The following is a 24590-nucleotide window of genomic DNA, read 5'->3' as shown; positions in this document are numbered from 1 at the left end:
GAAGAGACTCATCTCCTAAGCTAAGACAGAGAGGACTACAAGGAGGTAGTAGCCCCAGATCGACCAGTTTGCAGCCCTGTCATGATTCTGAAGTCAAGTTCTGAAGGACAGGCCATTGTTTCCCAGAAAAATTATGTTAGCTGGAACTGAGAAATCGCTGCATCTACCTGAAGTCCCACGGTGCCTGTGCAAGAGATTTAATAGCATGGAGACATCTGGTAGTACTTTGTTCTTCATGTTGGTTTACAGAAGATTCACAATCGTTTTGTACCTTACTAATCCCACTAGATAGGCAAAAGAACACAGCCAATTTCAGGTCTAGGATGGAACCGAAGGATTGTATCTCTGCTACCAGGTGAAGCAACTGCCGACACGGTTATAATGTTTAAGCTGTTGAATAGTTTCATCATTTAACCAGCACACCAGATATGACAGTTTCACAACTCCATTCAGCCTCCCATACGAAGTACTGTTCATTTACTTTAACAATTTTTGTAATTAATTTTATTTTCTTTACTTTTCTTGCTATATACCACGGGGCCAGGTTCTATTCCACAGGGTGAGAAAGACAGCAGAAGAAAACTTCACGTGAACCACAGAATCTCACCATGTTCACCCTGGTTTTGATTCCAGTAAATTACACTTGCCAGAAATAACAACACTCAGCCATTTGGCCAGAATGGTTTACACTGTTTTCCAGAGGACTAATTACACTCCCGTGTCACACAAGTTAACCACACTTACCCTTTGCATGTTCAGACTGAAAATACTCACACTTGCAAGTTCCCACCTAGAAAATAGCTGTTTCTTCTCTCATACAGATCAGATAACATTGTCTACTGTAAATGCACCATATTTGTAAGCAGTAGAACACCACTCATCAACCTAACGTGGAACATTTGCAAAGAATTTTCGCAAAAAAATTTTCTTTAAAACAAGCATGTTACTCTAAGAAATACGCTGCCTTCTTCCCACTCTTTTTCAGAGAGCTCAAGTAAACTTCACTCGGAATTTAGAAATATAGAAAGGGTTAATTAAAATCTGTTCAAGATAAAAACAGTAAAGTCAGTCTTCAAAACGTAGTGGTAGTTACATAAAATATCTTTCTAAAACTGAGTTTATTACATTCACTCTTTTCCCTTTGTCAGCTAAATCCATGAAGGGCACAAAGAATAACAATTTTATAAGTTTTCTTCTGCACAGGTCTCTATCAAATGGATCATTATATTAATCGACTCCATCACAACTGTTCTTAAATTAGTTAATGATCTATGTACGTGAGCTAGGCTATTATTTATTCTCTATTTTCTTTTCATAAGAGGGCACAAACTATGGTTGCTCTTTTCCCGCAATTTAATCATGATGCTTTCATTATTCCAGAGCTTCATTATTACCCTAAATGCATTTGTGACAATGTACTTTGTTTTTAGTTTTGTACAAATTCCTTTTAAAGGTCAGAGGGTTCCTAATGGCTTCTTGCCATTCTTCTCTTTTTCCCTGTCAGCACAGTCAGATAATCACCTCAGTAAACAAAAGTAACTGGCACCGATTTACCTTTTCTGCTACTTCTCGCACTGATTGGACACTTGTTCCATAAAGATGATTATTGTACTGGCCAGCTTCAATGAATTTGTGATCCTGAATATCCTTCTCCATTTGCTCTCGAGAAGTGACAAAATGGTAATCACGTCCATCCACCTCATAATCTCGTTTTGGTCTAGTAGTATCTTTAAATATAAACGAGTAATTTTTAAAGCAAAACAAAAAACAGTGACTTTTTTCCCTACAATACCCCAAAATAGTCTCCATTTATACTGCAAAATTGTCACAAGCAAAGAGATGACTGAAAACTAAGATAGCTCTATAAAATTTAGACAATACATTAACTTTTTTTAACGCAACATACAGAGCATGTCTATGGAGAAAATTAACACAAAAAATCATTTAGAATTGCTTTAGTATCTGCTGAGACTTACGTGGAACACAGGAGCCAAATTTGTCTGGAAATTCTGAGATCAGATCATCATTTATTCTGTCTTTCATGGGTCCCAAAACAATCACAGGTCGAGTGTAACTGACTATTAAACATAAAGGAATAACATCAGTTACATTTCAATATGATTGCTTTCTTTTACAGTTCAGCAAAATAAGCTCTATCACATGGTAATGGTTTTAATACCTAAAAGAATATGTACTCTTAAAAAGAAGAAAAACACATTGAAGAATGTGTATCAATTAATACAGTATTCACCGTAAGATGTTAGATCTTCACTCTCAAATCACTATCCTAGGGGATCAAAGGTATCTTAAATTATGAAGTCTTTTGGGGGGCAGGGGGGAGAATCTTTTCACAAAGTAACATCCTTCATTCCAATGAAAACAGCTAAAGGAGGAAGTTTGAAAATCTCTTCACTTCAAAGAGGTACCTAAGCAATAGCAGAGTTTGTGAAATTCTAGTTCTGTGTTGGGAGAAGCATCTTCTTCTCCTCTAAGACCACAACTTAAATACTCATATATGAAAAGACTCAACTATATATAGCTTCTGAAACTATTCACATCCTTATAAAATGAAGTACAGCATCTTTTAAAAGCAGCTTAATTTTTTTTACAAAGTTATAAAGGGCTGTTGGTTGGAAATTAAGCTCAAGCAGAAAATATCTGGTTACACTGCAAGAACCACAAAGGCAATAATGTCTAAGTATCTTGGCATGAGCATATAATTTCAGCTGTATAAATTTTAGTTTTAGGTTTGATCTGTCTTTCCTGCACAAGTAAGTCCAAATTAAATAAAGTCTGACCTATAAAATACATTTTAATTTGACTCTCAGTATTATTTCCTTTCAGGGGTATTAATACATTCATAAAAGCAATGTCTGGGATCCAGTAGCTGTCAACCTATTAATTTAACAAGAAACATCTTTGCTTAAAGACTAAGCGTGGCCCACTAGTGTCTCAAATCCAAGTACTTTTAAATCTGTTTTGGTCATTACAGTTCTTTATTCCTCTGGGCTTCTTAAAAAAAAAAAAAAAAAACAACAACCAAACCTGTGGAAGTGAATTAGTAGACAAATGTAGATAACATAGGCAGGGAACGTATTAGTGCACCTAAGCAAAGGAATGAGGTGCTGGTTCTTTTTATGGCCTTCCCCATACACTATTAGACTCATAAAGGGAGTTACAGTCATTTATTTAAATGCCAAAGCACTTGGCGCTCTAAAATCTTTAGTTTTACAATATGGTAGTTACTAAACCATCAGCTTGTGCAAAGTCTCATTCATGTCTTTTCTCTTCAGCCCTGACATTAATTCAGTTTGTATTACTACAGTACTCACAAAATCATTAAGTTGTCAGAATCTGGGAAGCTAATGCTAGCAAAAAAGATGTTTCTCATTTTGTGGGACCCTCTGGTAGGCATACACACACAGACCCAGCAGCTGCTTGTTTGAGGGTAACAAACCTCCACTTCCCCAGCTTAAGCATAGTTTGCTTAGCACATCAAAGGGGGCCTACCATTTCCCCATTTCTAGCATGGTCTCAACTCATGCATTTCTCATCCATGACTTTCTTTGGAGCCTACCAAAATTACAAATTACATGATATGAATAATGTAGTTTGTGTTAGTCTTGTGTAACAATTTGTACTACTTTTGGAAGCTTACTGACGAAATGGAGTCCATATACGACAATTAACAAGTTGGAGTGGAAAGTCTATACAGGCACACATGTTCCACAATGCTATTAAAAGCAACTGGGCCGTGCCACTCACTGCATGAATCCAAACATGAAATCTTGACACTCAAAATTCATGTAAATACATGTTGTATATTTATTCGACTGCCATCTTAATTTGACAGGTAATAGATAGCAAGTATTCCCAAAGGACATCCCTTTTATAGATTAATTTACAAATATATGAGCTATGTATCAGATAATGTAAATCAACTGTTAGCACCTGTGGTGGTGAATGGGAACACTAAAAATTCCGTATCTATTATACACAGTGAAGCAAGATCAGGACCAAGATGAAAAAGAAATGACAGCATCCCACTGAAAATTAGTGAAAAGCATTTTATTTTAAATGCAATTGTGAGAAAATATTTTGTCCCATCAATTTCCATTTCATTAAATTTTTTTTTTTCCTGGGGCGGGGGGGCATCACTTGGCAATTACTAACCAAATTGGCCATATAAGAAGCCCATACAGAAATGGGAGACTGCCATGTTTTAGAGACATTTCAATTAAAGCTTATTAAAATAGACAAATGATCTACTGACACACTTTTTGCTGTGACAGAAAAAAGGAACTGCACCAGTGAGAATGCTAAAGCAGTATGAACCAGAAGAAAATCATAATTTCTGAGGTTCACATTGACAATACTGTTAAACATTAAGATATTTTCCTTACACAATGTAAACCACACATAGTAAGTTATTTTAAGTAGCACACTCTTGGATTGTGTACTAAATTTAGCAATTGAATTTAATAATTTATGCCATTTTGCTTTTTTCATTTGAATAACGGTAACAAGTTCAAAACAGCAAAGGAGTTTATCATGGTGCTCAGTACATTAGGACACATGAAGCATTCTGATAATTCAGAATTTTATACTGAGATCTACAAACCTTCTTGTTGATTGACTGGTTCATATGACAAGACATATTCCTCTTGGCCACCTAAAATGTAAATGCAAAGACATATCTATGTATTTTTTTCTAAACCAACTTATTTAAATTGAGTCATTCAATGAACCATAATGATACAGACATTTCGCAGTAATATGCATTTCAATGATACTGATGAAGGACATTTTTCAAGAGCGATGAATTATAAAAATCACAAAGATAAGCCAAACACAAAATTTTAAAGCATAAGACACATACAGTATAAATAATTTCCCGGTTCATGTTAGCATGTCAGACTGACATCAAACACAAGAAGAATTTTAAAGCATTACTGAAATGCTCTTATACATGTTTCCCTGAATGAAATGCATGCATGTTATCATTCACTGCTAGAGGCAATGCCACCTTCATCAGGAACATTCTCCATACTTTGAAGCCAGCATTTACAGTAACATTTTTCTGTATTTATACACGGCTGACAATCATGTATGTCAAGGTGTACGTATCTTCCATTAACTTTGTTGTGAAGTGGCATTTATATAAAAACACCTTCAACCACTCTAATTCTACAAAAAAAATATTATGATTGTATATACTAAATAACTATTATTTTATTACTGAATTTTTAAAGACAAACTTGAAAATAAAGAATGCCTTGTAATGTTCTCAGCTCCAGAAAGCACATCAGCAGTGAATGAAACTAAAAGAACTGGATTTTGACCTTTGACAGCTGCAGGCTTTTTAAATGTTAGTGAAAGCATCTGAAATATACCTCAGTTGCCATCTCTCTAAAAGATTATTTCTAGTCTAACAAGATATCTCCCAGTAAGATTTCTTGCAGTGGAATCACTACAAATTAATTCCATGACAGCAAAGAATTTATAATTCTGAAGATACAAGCTCAAATTATATGACATTACTATGAACTTTGAATAAAATACAGTCCTTCAATAACTTACTTGTGTAAGTTTGGAACATTCTTTGTAGTTCATAAGCCATACTTATAACAGGCAAAGGAACATACCAATGCTATACCACAATTGTGTAGAAACAGATGGCAGATAAAGGCTTTGATAAATTCATATATTGCTTCTATATAGCTATTCTTTATTTCATAGCAAATACCATTGATCTTTTAAATCTAAAGTTTATAATTTTATTAAGAGAAATACTTCTCTTATTTGCAATAAATTTGCATTCAAACCATACTACAGAAATACATGAATGAACATTTTAATTTTTTAAGTTATTGCAAGTGAGGAATACGTTAAGACAAGACATGAAAACATGCAACCTGTATACTTCAATATCTGAAGAAGTTACTCATGCAAATGGATTTTAGAAGGACAGTATATACTTTCAGAACCCCTTTTAGGTTATGGAGAAGAATAGGGAATCACTAGCTACCAACTCATCTATGAAAGATCCAGCTCACATATAATTAGATACTTCTTTAGAGAAGTCCCATCGCTATAAGGTCATAAATTAGTTAAGCAAACTACTAAAGAGATAATAACAAGTAAAAAGCATCCTCTGATTGAGGGTAAAAAGTATATATTGTCACTGCTTTTCAATACTTTGGAAAAATGAATATTAATAGAATGAACCTTTTGAACAACCGTACTCATCTGTAATCAAGATAACTTTCATATTAGACAGCAGTAAGAAGAAATTTAAAAAATCATTTTAATAAAAAGTGCTTGGAATTACACATTCAGATAAGCAAATCCATGACATTCGTAATAAATTCAGGGCTTCTCAAGTAAAAAACTAACTAGTTTTAAAACTCAAGTAAAAAACTAACTAGTAGTACCAATAATGAGCTTTAAACATACATAAAGCAAGCCCTGAGAAAAACTTGGGGGGAGGGGGGCGGAAGAGAGGAAAGCAGCAAATTTATGGAGAAACAGTCATGGTTGGATAGTTTTAATGGCTTGTCATTAAAAATGGTTAAAATTTGTAAGTCTGTCATATAGGCAAAGGCAATTTCTATACATACTTAATGTTGTGTTATTCTCAGGGAGCATGCCTCCCCCAACTGGTTTCTTTTCAATTACAGTCTGACACTGTTAGCATTGTAAGCACTGGGGATTTTATATACATGTATAAACTCTCTCCTTGAGTGTAATAATCTTGAAGAAAAAATGTGGATCATCACCTCTGAAAAGATCTACAGCTTCCAAACAAATATATCTGTTAATGAACCACCTTCCCTATCACCCTAACACAAATAATATCTGTTTCTGAAGTGTCCTTTATACAGTCAGCAGGCAATCAGGAGCTGATCAGTGGGCCACCCAGTGTCACACTGTGTGACTTTTACTGCTCCTTCTTTTCATATTCCTTCAAATCCTCAACTTCTTCATCTTCCTGCTCTGCTCTGTCCTGGTTTCCAGGTCTGGACTGTGGGACGTTACTGAGGTGGTGTTCACTGGAAATGACCACTGGGATTGCAATTCTGGCTCTGGTTTAAGACATTTTAAAGCATTGTAGAGCAGCATCATGCAGCATATTACCCACTGTGAACATGTAGCATTCTGTAGCTTGGGTAATAGTAAATAGCACTGTACCTTGGGCTAGTAAAAAAGCTAACTCAGTCTAGTATTTAAAAGATACTATGTCTTCAGAGAGAGAGAACGTGTATGTGTGCCTAGCATGCTGATTTATCATAACTGACTCCACTTAATATGTGCCATATGCTTTCAACACAATTCATACTAAGCACCCACACTTGACAAAATAGATAAATGAAAGCTGAAAGCAAGGGTAAATACATGTTTGCTTATCTTTTCTTTCACTAGAAGTATATACATATTAAATCTGAGTATCAGTTGTGAAAAATTGCAGATAGTTATTGCACTATTTAACAGATTACACTGTTCAGTTACACTTCCAGTATTAAGCTCCATTACATATAACTGTATTTGTCAGCATTAAATTTACATTTACGTTTTAATAGGTCTAGCTAGGTTGCATCATTTAAAAAAAAAGGGAATTGATTCAAATTAAGCTGGACTAAGAAAATCACAGATCACAATAAAAATATCCATAAAGGAGGTTTGCAATGATTCTCTCTAGTCAGTTTTTTTAAAAACAAAAGACACCGCAGAATTCACAGTACCCCACCAAACACATGAATATTGATTTTACCTGAAGGTGACTCAGAAGTTCTATTTAATATGTAAATACCCAGAAAAGACAGACAAACTAAACCAAAGAAAGAGCTACTGAACAAAGATTCTAAATAAACAAAAAACTTAAAAACACTTACGGTAACTACTTTCACTATCGCTGGCATTAGAGGTTACATGCTCTGAAATTGCAACACAATGGAAAAAAAAAATAAGGAACATACACTAATGGCATGATTCCAAAAGAAAACAAATTGACACAAAATAATCCAGATGAAAGACAATACTGATATCAAAATGCTGAAATCAATACATACTGCATATAAAAGTTTTAAGGTACTTCTCATAGCTCTCAGGATCAAGCTTAATATCGTACGAAAGGAATGGATGTTAATAAAAAGAAAAACATTAAACAGCACATCAAAATAAGATTACAAAAAGTACACTAATTAATAGTTCACATATAACCCTGCAATTTTTAGGTTTTCACTTCAAGATGAATTTTGTTGTGCAAAAACTATGGGATTATGCACGTCAACTTTTATGCAGGCAATTTATTGATTATATTAAGAGTCTTGTAGCAGAAAATACTGGACTATATTGCAAGAAATATAGTGTAGCATGTTCAATAATAGACACTCTCCTATGGTACATTAAATACTTTACCTGAAGTGCAATGCAGAATTAAGATTCCCCCCCCCCAGGTAATGCTTTAGTTTTCAAAAGCTCCCGACTTTTATTCTGGACTATCTCTATCAATTTCATGCCTTCTGCATAGTAATCAAAATACTTCAGTAGCTACAAGGTGTTTATAATTTACTTTTTTAAGCTACGTAACTGTGTTAAATATGTTTCTGATAAAAATCAATGCAATTAAAGAATTTCAGGTATCAATCTATTCTGTTGCCTGAAAATTCTACAGATCTGGTGAACAAATATGAACTTTGATATTGCTGAACTTTATTGTGAAGAATCCATTTTTATGCCACCCAATAAGTGTGCTGATTTGTAATGAAAAACACTAACATTCACAGGTTAAGACTGCATAAAGGAGCTTGTGTTTGACCTATACAAATTAAGCAAAATTAAATTTGAAATTATGTACCTAACTGTGTGCATATGATAACACATATTGTTGTCATGAGGAGCCTTTATAATACATTAAATTCAGTGCGGTTCCTCCCCTATGAGATTGAAGAGAAGGAAGCAAGGGGACTCTAGAGGTAAAAATGTAGTTATGAAGCAAGTATGCTTCTAGTGATTAATAAACATTAAAATAAGTTACAGTCATCATATGTAAACTAATTAACCTTTTAAAATGTTTTTGGATTAAGTGAGCCAGTATCTTAAAACCACAAATCTCTGGCTAGACTGAGCTCCCTCACTTTATTTCTGTGCAGGAAAAACAGACCAATATTTCCAAATGTTTGCGAGTACCAGCAATTTGTATCTACTTCCATTTCATTTTCTTGTCTCAGAAAAAGAATGTCCACATTGGCATGGAAGAGGCAAATAGTAATGTTAAAAGCCTCGTGGTAGAACATGAAAGACAGACATTGTCAACTGAGAATACAAGTGTTATGATAGTCTGATAATGGGCACAATTGGTGAAGATAGAAAGCCTGAAATGCCAGCAAGAACAGCAGTCTTGCAGAGCCCAAGTAACACAGCTTGCATTATGCGTTGTGAGGCAATTTCAAGAAGTCTGACTGTGCTGAGAGACAGGCTAGAAGTCATTTGTTTTTACAACAGAATCACCTAGTGACATTTCTGGACCATATTACATAGTTTAAACTAGGCATGATCATAGGGCCATGAAGGCTGCTAATGATCTTCTGCTCTAAACCATAAGGCCATAAAGGTTGCTAAGGTCGTCTGCTCTAGACCAAGAATTACCTTGAAACTAGCCATTTCAGAAACGGAATATTATTGTTACAGCTACTAGAATATTTATTTCATGACTGAGGCCAAGTATAGAAGTATACCGCTTCCTACATGTAATTTCAGGAACCCTGTGCATAACACTTACATGCTGGGAAGAAATGTTATCTTTAATGATCTTTAGTCACTCATCTTTAATGACTAATTTTACTATTCCATGAACACATAACAAGGTATGTGTTTAATCTGTGATGGAAGCAAGGTCTTGACTTTTTTTTTATTTGTCATTTTAGTGCAGTGGTGGGGTCTGTGTACACAAACAGATCTGTTAGAGTACTCAGCAACTTTTGAATCTTACTGTATTCAAGAAGCTAACATTTCTGCAGGAAACACAACTAATGCTTATGTGTCTCCTCTATTAGCTACCCCTCTACCTGGTCTAAAAGCATCACAAGAGTTCAAGTAAGTCAGACAGAAAAACTCTCATGGCATTTGTTAAGCAAAGTTTTTTTGTTTGTTTTAAGTAGCTGTAAACATCAGTCACCTAGAGAGAGGATTGAAAGCTGTAACTAGTTAAAGTGTTACGGCAATGGTTGTACTGTAAAAAGCCATAGGTTATTTTTAAATAAATGAAAACACAAAGACAAGATAAAAGCGACAAAAAAAAAATCACCATATTTAAAACCACAGTACTATTAAGGACAAACAAGTAAGCACTGGTAAGCTTCTGAACAACACAAAAATCTAATGTGATAGTCACATGAACTTAAAGTATCACGTTCCTGAAAGCGAAAACCCCCGTAACATTACAAACTAGAAAAAGCTTATGAAACATTTTTAGAGTCAACCTCCTTATGCCAGTAGAGCACCAGTCTCAAAGAGATCTGTTAAAAAAAAAATAGTAGTAATTTTTCAGATGGAGGTTAAAATAACTTGGGAGTATTTTGATCACTTACTCAGGCCTTTTGATCCCATGTCGTCAGGGACCTCCTGCAGAGTAGTCCCCAGAGGGCAAGCAATAAAAAGACAATCACAGAGAAAATAATTGTCAGTAATATATAAAATTGGCGCTACGACAGGAGACAGTTCCCAGAACATCACAGGGGAAGGTAAGTCTGTAAGATTTGACCTGACTGGCACATAAAGTGTAATCAGCGATGCAAACAGCAGAGAACGCAGTTTGTAGTGGACCTGGTCTCAGCTGACAAACTTATGCAACTGCTTTTTGAGAAGACGCTTTTTTTTTGTGCTGGCAACAACAATGAAAATCAAAGTAACCTCTCTTCATTAGGAAAACCAAATTAGAATGGAATGACTTTGAAGTAGCCAGTCTAAAAGGACTCATTCGAGAAGCTGGTAAGCTGTTATACTATCTTCGTTGCTGTGTGCTCTCCTCCAAGGCAGAAATGAGGAACCATCACTGACAGCGGTGGAAGGCTGTATCTTCTCCAGTTACGCACACACTGTTACTCAAGAGCGTTACCCAGTTTATTCCAAACTCGGATACTCTTGGGTTAAATTTTACTTTAACAGCAAACAAACGGTTTTATTGTTTTTGTAGATCGGTTTGTCATTGGCACCTCAAGCTTGTTAGCCTGTTGCAGCTCATGAAACTGTCTCCACGGTAACACCCTACTGCAATCTAGCAGGCCCTTCTACGTGTGCTTCGCTCTCCATCGAATGCCACATACTTACGGTCAATATCACTGGTTTCCTGCTCACTCTGGTCCTTGTTCTTGTAGAAGGGAAATTTTCGGGAAAAGAGGTTCTTTTTACGCTTGTCATTGAATGACTGCTGAAGAAGAGAAGGAGGGGCAAAACAAAGGATGTCTAATGTCTGTGTGAACAAAGGCCCAGACCAGCAGCTTTGTGGAAGCTGACTCCTGTAACCACATTATGCAGTGCATATTTCAGTTTAACATTATCTTCTCAGCTCATTAAAAATAGAGATCGGGATCATGGCTTTGCTCACACCCTCTGTATTTCACATGCTTAGTACTGAGAGAACTGGCAGGCTGCTTCATCCTACATGGCCTGGCCTGTATTTCACAAATGTAGGCCTGCTGAGCGTACAAAAAGATGGGAAAAACCAGGCTGCTATAAGATGGCCAAACCATAATGAACTCAAGTCAATTAAATCACTGATATTGTCTAATATAGGGGTTACAGTATTTTAAAAAAATCAGAGGCTTTAGACATGCTTTTGCAAACAGCTGACATCGTAACAGCACACAGAAGTATTTGCCAGTGTTACCCATTTGCAAAGGCAAAACTGTAAATACTTTGGTGACAACTGCTAAATAACTTATCGTACAGTAAAGAAAAATGGAAGTTAAAACCTAGCACTGTACTGAATGCTCTTATGATAAAACTAAGTAACAGTGAAATAGGAAAAAGGAAGAGAGAAATGTGTCTAGCTAAAATATCCAAACAATAACAAAAAGAAAAAAAAACCAAAACCCCAAACTGTATTTGTTTCAATCTTTCACAATTGCATTTTGTTGCATGTTCACCGAAAGAAATTACTTTGCTCTACATAAGTCTGCATCCCAATACCAAGATTAATTTTCAAAAGATATGAACTCATTTCATTTGTTTGCTGTGGCAATTATTTTTTCAAGGGTGCATTTATAGAAGAATTACAACGTGAAAAACCCTGCACGTTCAAGGATCATGTTCAGCAACTTTTGACATTAACTGCTTGTGTTGCTGAAGAATTTCTGCATCTCAGTTACTAAGAAAATTTCTAGAGTTAACTACATAGACATATACACATCCACCCATTTGAATATAAACTATTATCGTGCTCCTTGTCTAAGTAACGGAGAGCATCAATGTATTTTCATTCATATATAAATATGTCTACAGGTGTAATTAACACAGAATTTACTAATACCTGCCACATCTCCTGCTGAAGACATGTGACTACAGGACCTTTAATTTACTGTTCTAAGTCAATAAAGAAACTCAACATATAAATAAATCAGTAACATTTTTGTTGCTTTTATGCCCAGAACTAGAACTAATACAGCTAACTTGAAGCCAGCTGAAATTTCTTTTTATCTTCAGGCACAGTGAATCATTAGCCCAGTTTTGGCAAGACATGAAGTTGGCCATGTTTTTGTCATTTGGTTTGCAGAAACTCTATTACGGGAAGGATGGCAAAAGTAAAAAAACGCCTAACTTGGTTTTGAGACCCTATGCTGGTGGGCAACTGTTTATTTCTAAGCCAAGCAGAGCACATGTGCAGCAGAAGTAGTAAAACTTCCACAGAAGCTTTTATTAAAAGCAACTTTAAAAAAAAATAAAAAAATTTTCAATTCATACATTAAAGGCTCTATTAACAGCTATTTCTAAAGTTGGAGCACATGAACTTTCAAGTAATTGTCTGTCTTCAGCCAGTGAGAGCTCATCTTCCTCTGTGACATGCGACAGAGATGCATAAAGATATATTACCTTTTCTAGCAGCATTAAGTATGGAATGAAATCTAGTAACAACTGGGGGTCAAACAGGACAAAATTTTTTCAAACAGTGGGCCGCCTTCTTTGGTACTATTACAAAACTAGCATTTGGCCTTCCTGAAGAGAATGTCTGTAGTGCAACACACAAGCTGCATCCTGCTACAGTATTAGCAATCCTTCTGGCCATCTGTTTTAATACAAACTTGCTTGGCAGTATCAGATACCAAAACATCCAGTGATATTTTCATTATCATTGTTTAAAAAAAAGTTTACGTAAAATTACCAGGTGTTAAAGAGGCACATGGTACCATGGGAGCACAATCAGTGACAGTGAGCTCTGGAAATAGCAATACCGTGTTAAGTAGGAAATCCGTAAAACCTTTAATTGGCTGGCATCTGTGTTTGACTAAAACTGTCATTCCATTGCAAGAATTGGTAAATTATCAACCTGACATATGGACAAAAGTTTTGAGCCAACCATATGCTTGCAGGAACCATAGCTGGCATGGGCAAGGTTTTAGGTTATGGTCCTCCTGACCTTCTTTATCTGAAGTCAACAAGTCATTGCAATTGATTTCTCATAACCGGAAAGATTAATGTAATCTACAGAACAAGGGCAGCAAAGAAATATGCCCAGAGGAATAGATCCTTGCTGAGTATACTGAAAAACACTTAACACGAATTTCAAAAAGTGGAAGTCTCACATCTATATAACTGTTCCATTCCGACAAGTCCCTCAGTTTGGGCAAAAGAATAGGGGAAACAAATGTAACAAAGCTAAAATGGTGCAATTTAACTGAGGTGGTGAGACTCTGCCATTTGTGTAGTTAAAATAAAAGGAGCAGCTGATTTATTGTACTTCATAAAATATAATCGGCTTCTTCATTTTAGTTTTGCAAATATTTCATAATAATTATTTTAACTTTCTGTACAGTAAATCTTACTGAACTAATATTAAATTTTATATACTGCATGTATAATGGTCAGAGTCAGTTCCATTGCCAAAAAAAAAGAGAAAATAAAAGTAATATTATACTGATTTTGCATAAAAGATTAGCCAAAAGATTATTTTTAAAAGATACCATGATTATAAAAAGCTAGAGAGAATTGCTTATTAGTTGAAAATGCATAGTAATTGTATTAAATTTTTCATAAGCCCACTGCAAATCATGAACAGGCATCATAAGCAAGAATATATTAAAACAGAAGCAGCACGGAAAGTGAGATGAATGTGTGTATGAAAGGAACAAACAAGAAAAAAATTTAACCATTTCTGCTCCAGATTTTGTAACTTTCCTTAAAACGAAAGGAACATGGATTTTAATGTTTGCCATTACTAGGGTTATTCTTTAAGGTTTTAATGTAGAAATGTTGAAGAATTGTACAAAGTTGGTACCTCATCCTGTCCATGGAGTATTGTCATATACAGACACAGGAAGGCACACAGTCCATGAGGACATGTATGGTGCAGACAATGTACTGGGAAAAATATCACCATGACAAATACAGGGAGAGTACTTTAAGAAGAAATTGTAATGTTAAAACATTTACAGCTGAAGCAAAAGATTGTGAACAGTGTAAGCGTATTTGCAAAATGAAATATTACTAAAGAAAAAGAACTGCAGTTCTATATCAATGGCAAGCGTAGTTGCTTTTCCACTCAGTATTCCATGCATATCTTTGGTGCTATGCTAGTACACAGCGACTGTGCACTAACTCTGCTATTGTCAAAATGCTACTTCAAATACGTCATTAATTAAGTTACTGTTTGCAGTTTATTGGTAGACAAACTCAAAAACCATGCAATTATCTTTCAAAGAACATGGTAACATTTGAAAAATAACATAATTAAAATAATCTAAAGTATTTAAGCCATTTTATGTGACTTCTAAAAAGTGAACTCAAATTATAAAAACCGATCCGGTTAAAAATTACCACATCAGTTGATAACATTTTATTCCAATACCAAAATATGAATGCACCAAAACAGAAAAAAACCTGCAAATAATACAGTGAATCCTCAAGGCAGTACTGTAATTGTTCATCAGCAAATAACTAGAGATATTGATTTCCTTTTAAACAAATACTTATAGAAACAACCATGACACTTTCTTCATTAATAAACTAAACTGAAACCTTGGCCATGTAGCAGAGGGATGTACGTATGGATTTGAAGTCTTTAAAGTATAAAGTCCTACACTATCAGGATAAAAGTATTGAAGCTTTAATACTTTATATATGTGATTTTTGAAGTTACGAAAACATTGTAACTGAAATAATTGACCAAAAGGAATCTTTGGGATCTACAATAATGACTGATTAATGTTACAGCATTAGTGCTATTTAAAAAAAAAAAAAAAAAAAAAAAAAAATCACTATTTAAGAAATAGCTTCCTCAGGAGCTTAAAGCATGTTTCAGATTTTAAAAAATTGTAATATATTATTACTTTAGAAGGCTCTTTACATCTAAAACACATATGCCTAAGTCTTGAAATTACTAGTTATATACTATTGGTAGAAACTGTAAGGCTGTGAAATTGTTTCTCAAATTTTAAAATGACCAAAATATTGGAAAAAAGCCTCACCCTCAAAATAAAAATAAATAAATAAATAAAAATTTGGCTGCTTTACCATTATGAAATTCCTGTAAGTTCAGCTACAAACATTCCTATTACTGCTTAAGTAGCTACCCTGCTTTCTAACCACTCATCCCATCACGTGTACTGGGACAGGGATTGCATATTGTGCAGTGAACCGCACCAAAGGACTGACTAGAATTAAAACCAGGATTTCTTTTGGATTGGGTTATTTTTCATCTGCATTGGTTATTTTACATGATTTGAGCACAGCCACATCAGTATTTGCACCAATAGAGAGTGGCAGTGAGAAAAAACATCTGTGAGAGGCAGACTGATTCTGGTCAGCAATGGCGCTAGCCTTGAGTTTTTGTTGGCCTGTGCCCTTGCATGAAATTCTTCAAAGCTTCTGCATCCATAATTGTAACAAAGAAGTTACTTTATGCTGTCTGCCTAACTGTGTATGTCATAAAACCTCATTTTATCATAGGGACCCTGTTGAGCTCTACTTCCTTGTTTTCTATATGCATTAAAAAACTTTAAAGAAAGGCACATATTACTTTTTCTGAAAATTGGCAGTAAGCTCCTCCACCAAAAAAGGGAGTCCAGGAGTACAATCCACACTAAAGGACTAAACTGCTTTATAAACAGCACTTGCAGAGCCATTAGAAATGACACTATTCAATACATGATTAGTATTTACAATTCCTATTACATTACAGTATTGATAATATAATGTATTTCTAAGCTAATTCTTCAAACAATTTGCAGTGTTTTGGCAATGGTTTACTACTAAAGTTAGCTCTAGTGCTCAGAATTATTTCTATTTGACAGAATTTAATCTTTTCACTAAAAACTGAAACTGAGTCTGCATACATAAACCACTGAAAAACATTACCATTCACAGTGCCAGGTGTAATTAGTACTTCATTAACTCACCCCTTTATCTCCTCTTGTTTTGGAATTGAATTTCACCGTCTTTAAACGGGCTCGTTCTTTTTTCTCAACTCTAGCACAAAAACATGCACAAAAACATGCACAAAAAAAAGTTAAATCAGCAAAATTCCAGAACTTCAAGTTACTACTTGTTACAATGTGAGCCTATAGGTGTACCTTTTGTAGTACAGATTTTTGTTGGTGATGACACCTTCAGAAAATGGCAGCCTACTAGTGGCAGACTGTACTGGAAAAACAGGGTATTATTTCTCAAATGATGAGCTGTGAGGATGTTGGAGTATTTTGTGATTAGACAGGTTCCACAAATGGGGAGGGCAAAAAGAAAAAGCGTGTCACAGTAAGCGATCGGCCTCAATGACCAGTCAACAGCAGATATTAAGATTCAGAGCACCTAATCTCTTATTTGGGTCTCTGATATGCCAGAAAACACCTTGTCTCTGTTTACTCTAGCCAAAGGAAGACTTTCCAGTTTCCCAGGTTTTGGGTACAAAGAATTCATGATAGTGTCACGATTCAAACAAAATTTACTTTGCACCTTCTCACATGTAAATGGTGTAATGTTATTAAACCCTAACTTGCTTACAGTGAGAACAAAGAAATGGACTTGGACCACCTTTATCAACTTCAGCACGCAAGTCCTAAGGCTAAATCAGATTTTAAAAAACTTCTCACTGAGTTAGTCAGAATCCCACTACATATTATTAAAAAAAAACCAAAAAAAACCCAAAAAAACCCCACCAAAAAAAGAACAAGTGGCTGATGTGGTACAGAATTAACAACAAAAAGCAAAGCATGTGCAATATATGTGTTAATCATATCAGACACTTAATAGCAGACACCTCAAAGTCAATAAAATATCATGACATACCTGCGTTTGCTTGGGATAACTCCAATTTCATCACTTTCTCCATCTGGAGTTACCTGCCGTGCTTGCCACCATTCATCATCAGAAGCATTAATGACATGGAGAATATCACCAAATTTGAAGTTCAATCCTTGACTTGGAAGGCCGCTATCTTTAGTCTTGTCATAATCAAAAAGAGCTCTACATTGAAAATGAAAAACAAACATAGGAAAAGCAAGTAAAAAAACCAGGGGAGTATAAAAAGCACAAAATATGAAGCTGCCTGTGTTGTTCACAAATGACTGCATCATTCTGACAGCTGCTTAAAACAAGAATGCTGAATGTAGCATTCTCTCTCTCTCACATATATACACACACATTGAGAATATATACTACAGTATTCACACACACACGCTTAGAAGTTTTAATGAGTAAGAACAAACTTTGTCCAGAGCAGAACTCTAGTACTTTGCAAAACGTTCACAGAAGATGCCTCCTGCAATTCAGCAAGTACTTTGCACAGAGCAAGTTACATATCAACCTAGGGAAAAAAAGGCAAGTATTCGAAGCATACAGCACTGTCAAAAGTTCTGTTACGTACGCTGTTTTATATCAAGTTACAAATGGGAATTATTTCATTAGATAAAAATTACCGTCTTCAAAGTAAAAGTTGACATCGTGCTCACAGGGTAGCAGGGAAAAAAAAAAAGCTTAGAAATACTTAGAAATATTATTAGAACACAACTTCGCTACGGCAGCACCCGAAGGCAAGGACTTTATGTGCATTCTTTCAGAAAATTCCCAACCATTTCAAGAGAATCTCATCCTTTTTTCTAAGGTAAGCCTGTTTTCAAATAACAGACACTAGCAATACCTGAACACCAGCTGTGTGGCTGCAGTTTTATTAACATTCCCCTTGCCAGCAAGGTTGGTTTATGCAAGTCCACTGTTACTCATGCCTGCTTTGTACTGATTCCTTCCCCTTTCTTACTTATGAAGGCACAATTGTCTGGAAAGACACATGGTGCACCATACTGTGGAACTGCTCTGGGTTAAAATTAATTTCTTTTTTCCCTGTTGGATCATTTTATGTCTGGATCAGTTCCCTGAGGAACTGAAGAGACTTGCAGTATGTTTCTCCCGGCACAATCAAGGGTTTAGTGAAGATATGGAAATGAATGACAGGAGCCTCTTGCCAAACTGTAAGAGATGCTCCTAAGATTATGCCTTATAAAGGACTCTTATTTCACATTTGAAAGAGGTGTAGGAACCTCGCCTATGTAAAGCGAGAAGTGCCTGTATGACACAGGCCAAAAAATCCTCAACTTTATTTCATCTGCAAGCTCACGAGCTTGTCAGTGATGCACTTCCTAAATGATACCCTATCTTAATGTTGAGACTTGATACCAAATCCATCTCAGCCTTGGGAAAGTACCAACAACAGATTACAATGTGATGATTTAAGATGGCGTCCTTTTCCTTGTCCAAATTCAGTTAAGTTTCTTCTTCCCGAACACTAGTCTTATGCACCTTTTTCTGCTAGATCTTTAATGTCTCAATTTTTTTAACCCATGTAAGAACATGTAAGTCATAACTGTTTGCTCCAAAATGTATTCTAGCTTTGTGAATTTCGCCTTTCTAAAGCACAGAGTGTATTTCTTTGGATTTGAACTGTATTTGCTCATAACCACTGTCAAATCGCTTACAGGGAAAAAATTCAACATTTTCTGTCAGATCAATTTGCCTTTAGCATAAGGTATACTGAAAAATCAGAGTTGTTTGAGACTCCATGCCTTTTTGGGGCCATAAAAAGTCTCAAAACCTTTTCATAACATGATAAAGGTTTTAATAAATATTTTCTAAAAAGCCTATAAAAAGACAGACATTTTAAAATAGCTTCAAAATATTTACTCTCATGATACACAAAGCCCTATATTTAAATACATACTTTTAATTTGTAAAATTTATAATAAAATTTAGGCTTTCAATTTTGAAAGCACTTGGTTGAAACACCACCTTCCTTCAGTAGTGCAACCTCCATTATAATATCTTTCAGTTTAATTCCGTAACATTGCTTTGTGTGTAAAACTTGTACTTTTATTTCTGTTCAGAGCAAATACAAATGTTTGTTCAATTTTGCTTCTGCAAACAACATGATAAACATTTGTATTAGTTGAGATATCTAGAGTCTTTAAAAAAAAAAGAAAATCAGAATTTTAATTTTCTTTGATATAGTCCAAATACTGCAGGTAAGAAAATTATACACCTAGTAGTTATTCCTCCAGATTTATTCTGCATATGTTTGTTCAAGAAGCACTATGGACAAATATCGTTCCATATCTCAAAATAAACTGCACATAACCCATTATGTACTTTTAATGCAGATTCAAGTTGTTTACATTTTCACTGAATTAATTAAATCATAGAATCATAGAATCGCTTAGGTTGGAAAAGACCTTTAAGATCATCCAGTCCAACCATTAACCCACACTACCAAGTCTACTCTAAGCCAATCAAGGGTAGACTAGACTAAACCATGTCCCAAAGTGCCACATCTACCCGTTTTTTGAACACTTCCAGGGATGGTGACTCCACCACCTCTCTGGGCAGCCTGTTCCAATTCTTGACCACCCTTTCCGTAAAGAAATTTCTCCTAATTTCCAACCTAAACCTCCCCTGGCGCAGCTTAAGCCCATTTCCTCTCGTCCTATCGCTAGCTACTTGGGAGAAGAGACCAACACCCACCTCAGTACAACCTCCTTTCAGGTTCAGAGTTGTAGAGTTTATTTCCTGAGAATTCTTGTTAGCATTCAAGAAATGATTTCTACCAGCACTACTTTTAACTTTGAAGTCTTAGTTTGAATATAAACTTATATGAGCAGTGAGCTAGGCCTAACAGCATTAATATGTGTTGACTGCATGAGAAAAAAATACATAAGAGTAAAATGGAAGCACAAATGGATAAAAACATACATTATCAACATGTGCTCTTCAGATTAGATAAATGGTTACACTGAATAGTTTTTGCACAATGAAAGGCAGTTTCATCAAATACTCTCTGACCTCTGGTGAGGTCACTTCAAGAAAAATAATTCTACTGGGGGAAAAAAAGCTGACAGACAGTTTTATAATAAGATGAATTAGGGTGTCACACAGTAGTGACAAAACTATGCAGCTAAAAATTTAGAGGAACACCAGAAACGGGTAATGATCAAATTAGTGAGCCAAAAAGCAAACAGAATTAACAAAAATCTCCTTCAATTCCAACTGATTAACATGGCTTTTCCTGTATGCCTGGCAAGTCATCAAACAAGAACTCATTTCACAGCCAAGATGACCTATTTATCTACAGACTGGAATATAAAAAAAACCCTCTTTTATTAACTCCCTGTATTGAGACTTTTAATACAGATTAAGAATGCCATATATATATTTATTTAGAGTAAACTATAAACACTAACTTAAAAAGAAATTTGGTATTCCTGATCAACTATTGCTTTGAATGCAGTCCCATGATACTTACTCTAAAGTTCTATTTAAATTTAAATGAGTCATAAAAATTATTTTACAGGAAAAGCACCAAGTCCTCCCTTTTTGTTGTGGAATTTGTCCATCTCACCTTGTGCTACTCAGCAACTAAACAGCACTAAAAAAAGGTAACTTGGTTCCTTCACTTACAAGTCTGAAGAAACTGAAGTTGCACGTTTCATGAGTGCTTATTCTTTAAAGCCAAAAATTTAATGGCTGTGTTAACAGTGCCAAATTTTCCAGAATGTCTTTTTACCTGGCAACACTCATTACTTTCAATATCATAGGCTGTTGACCAAGTTTTACTGAAGCATTTCTTCCTTTAGGGTATTCTTGCTGAACAAAGCAATCGCATTCCTGCAGCAAAAGCATTTCCATGCTTTATTTCATGAAACGTGAATTAATCTTACCACTTCAGAATGAATGAAGGTCAGCTTATAAGGAGGTTCTCTTTTTCTCCCTGAGTTTTTGGGAAATCTGTTTGAAACTAGATGTTTGAACTATCAGAATAACATAGGGATGCCAAATTAAGCTCCTCCTGCAGGCAAGTAAACTTTTCAGGCCTGATGCTAATGCCAGATCCTATTTTTCAACGGATTTCGTTAAAATTCCCTAATGATTTCAAAACTGTAAAGTTTTTCCACTTGGAGATGTAAACATTTTCTACTCTAATCCAAGCAGGAATCAGCACCATTGTATGAATTTGAAATGCATCACTCTGGTCCAAAAAAAAAATGCAGAGAGGTAAAAGTAATTTTCAATTTTTAATTCTACACATTGCACAGGCTGAGATTTGGCATACAAGATGAGATAAAATATAGAACAAATTTACTCCCTGTCAACATATTATCATAGAAACTTGATACCATGAAAATATGTCACTTTTCACATGTGCTTTTTGAATCTGCAGATGAAGGAGGAGTGCATATAAATGTATTTCAGATGAAAAGAAATATAAAGCAAAAATAAGAGAAGGCCATTAAATCAGTACATCTTAATCAGTCAGGGCTGGGGGGGGGAGGGAGAAAATTAGATGTGCAAATGAAGAGTTAGCTGATGCTGAATTGCTGTATTTGTATTGCCCTCCAAGGACTGTTTGTTATATTGCTATTCATCATATATTGATATATATACAATTAAGAAGAAAATTCTGCCGTTTTACTTTGAATTGTATTTTCGGGCAAACACAATTGTCTTTTCCTTAATACTAAATAACACCCCCAAAATGCCGTTTACAGGCAGACTATTCATAAAGATAGTAAGTTTCAGTTACAGGGACACAATGATGTATCTGATTTTATATGCTGTTTTGCTACCATGATTTTGAGAAATAACCAGAGATTATTATTTTTAGAGTGTTCTTATTTGATAGCTTTTCTACAGGTGTGGTTGAATGCCTATGAACATTTTACTCTTGGATTTACCATTCAATTCAGCATTACATTATATAACTGGAATCCTTTAAGGCATATCCAAAACCAAATACTACAGAAAATGACAGCTTCAGTTACTAAAATTGGCTTTGAATTGGTACAATTAAAAGTACAGAATGATCATACCAGAGTGACTTATAACATGTTCTGTCAGTATCTAGAAATATGTGAAAAGATTCATAAAACTTACTTCAGTGAGGTCAAAATTACATCAGAAACCAGACAGAACAGATGTGTGAATCCACCCTGTGTTCACCAAGTTGCCTACCAGTCTTTGGCATCTTTTGGTGTGATGACAAGAGCAGATCTCAAAAGCCCTAGCAGCTCCCTGTTAAGAGATGTGGGTGGAGAAGTACTTTGCCTGAGCAACTTTTGCATTTTAGATTTTTGTTCTGACTTATAACAAAGCTGGGTCCAAGAAAGGTTTTTAAGAAAGGTAAAGGGAATCACCAGTCTCCACGAGGCTTCTGCCAACAGCCTGGAGAAGGCTGCATTTTCTGCAGCAGCTGGTAAAGTCAAAAGCTCAGCCTCAACCATTTACAGATAACAACTTCCATTGGTGAAATAAAAGCTACATAAACACAAAATGCTTGTCAGTGGCTTAAAATACCAGACCAATGTGTGAACATTAGCATAAGCCGTTTAGAACGTAATCAGGCTATAGCTAACCAAGCAAAATAAAAGCATTTAGAATTGTTTAGGCTTAGTTATATGATGAGGGCTAAAGTGATAAATCTTGGGATTATGGAAAGGAAGAAGACCTCACCACAATATCCATAATGTACAACTAACCGTGGAAATTCTAAGACATGGATAACTGATATCAAGCACTTATCCTTAGCATTTAAGGCATTTATCCTCAGAGATTTAAATTTTGACCCCAAAAATATTTAAGGCAGAAAAAGTACAAAAAAAAAAAAAAAAAAGAAAAAAGGACAAGATGAGCTCTGCAAAAACAGAATCCAGATAAAGCTACTAAAATAACAGGTCAAAACATATGGGCTACATGTCAGAGTCAATCTAAACAGAAGCCCTGTATGAGTAATTTGCCACATTTGTTTCAAAGCCCTCAGAAATAGGCTGCAAAGGACTAAGACTTTTCTGAGCATAGATGCAATTACTCAGGTAACTGCCTTGTGTAAGACTTGCTTCCTTTCCCATAGCTTAATAGATACAACATCATGAACAAAACAGTATCTGCTTTGGATGGGAAAAGTCAATAGCACCCGAGCGTGGGATTTTAGCAGGTAAGCCAGTGAGGTCCTACAACATTTTAAAACAAGTTTAACTCAAGCACCAGTACTACTCAAGTCTTACCTGCTCTACTGAAATGTTCTGGCCCCTGCCAAGAGGCTACTGCTGGCCCTCATTCAATCCAGAAAGCTGGTTTGGGGAACTCAAAAATCAATTTATTTTAAAAAATTAAATCCTTTTACCCTCATTCCATATTTGAAATGTTCTGCTTTATCAGTATATGATAACTTATGTAAGAGTTAGCCGGCACATTAATGAGCTGCACCTTGCCACAATTTCCCCGTGAAACCACCTATTTTCTTAACTGCTTCATGCTCTTTTATATTTCCACTTCCTTTTAGCCTCCTTTAATTGTATATGAATAAATTAATCAAGAATATTCAGTTAATTTCCTTTGATGCATTTGCTCGCTTGGTTACCATGGAAAATATTCTATAACAAAATGCTATTGGATATAGAAGTAAGATTTCTTAATGCAAGCTGCGAATATAACTAAAGTACATTGAAGGTAATAAGATGGAGATCTGTCAAAGCTTAAGTAAAGGGAGAAAGTAAATTTGAACTCAAGAACTGAACAAGGGAGAATATGAAGACTACTGTCACAAGAAACACAAACTCAATTAAGCAAGTTGTTAAGATGTCACATATGCCGACCTAAAGAATAAATATGTTTTTGCTGAAGGATTATCATCTCTCTGAGAGGCAGGACAAAAAGCAAGTAATAGCACCACTCTTCAAAGTTCATACAGGGTTCTCAGGTCTAGTACATCTTTTTCAGCTATATTACATTAATTGATCTAAATTAAGCTTTATTTTTAATATATTTTGCATATATTGCAATATTTGCATATAAATATCAATTTGTTAAGTTCAAAAATGAGTAAATAATTGTATAAAAATGCA

General features: G+C 35.2%; 1 protein-coding gene across 19 annotated transcripts in view; it reads right to left on the bottom strand.

The window, feature by feature from the left end:
* The window catches only part of DLG1 (discs large MAGUK scaffold protein 1), a 176122-nt gene that overhangs the window by 5411 nt on the left and 146121 nt on the right, over positions 1-24590 (bottom strand). For 5 of the 19 annotated variants that reach the window (XM_075716850.1, XM_075716851.1, XM_075716856.1 and 2 more), the window contains 7 exons: positions 17497-17673; positions 16611-16680; positions 11329-11428; positions 7893-7934; positions 4622-4672; positions 1977-2078; positions 1555-1727 (listed from right to left, as the gene is read on the bottom strand). In XM_075716850.1, coding sequence (XP_075572965.1) covers positions 1555-1727; positions 1977-2078; positions 4622-4672; positions 7893-7934; positions 11329-11428; positions 16611-16680; positions 17497-17673 — 715 coding nt within the window. Of the gene's footprint in view, positions 1-1554; positions 1728-1976; positions 2079-4621; positions 4673-6228; positions 6265-7892; positions 7935-10589; positions 10624-11328; positions 11429-16610; positions 16681-17496; positions 17674-24590 lie in introns of all 19 variants that reach the window. The other 14 variants (XM_075716853.1, XM_075716860.1, XM_075716862.1 and 11 more) reach the window with 5 other exon arrangements.

This window comes from Pelecanus crispus, chromosome 9 (genome assembly GCF_030463565.1).
Source record: "Pelecanus crispus isolate bPelCri1 chromosome 9, bPelCri1.pri, whole genome shotgun sequence".
NCBI lineage: Eukaryota > Metazoa > Chordata > Aves > Pelecaniformes > Pelecanidae > Pelecanus > Pelecanus crispus.
This window is presented reverse-complemented; position numbering and strand designations above follow the sequence as displayed.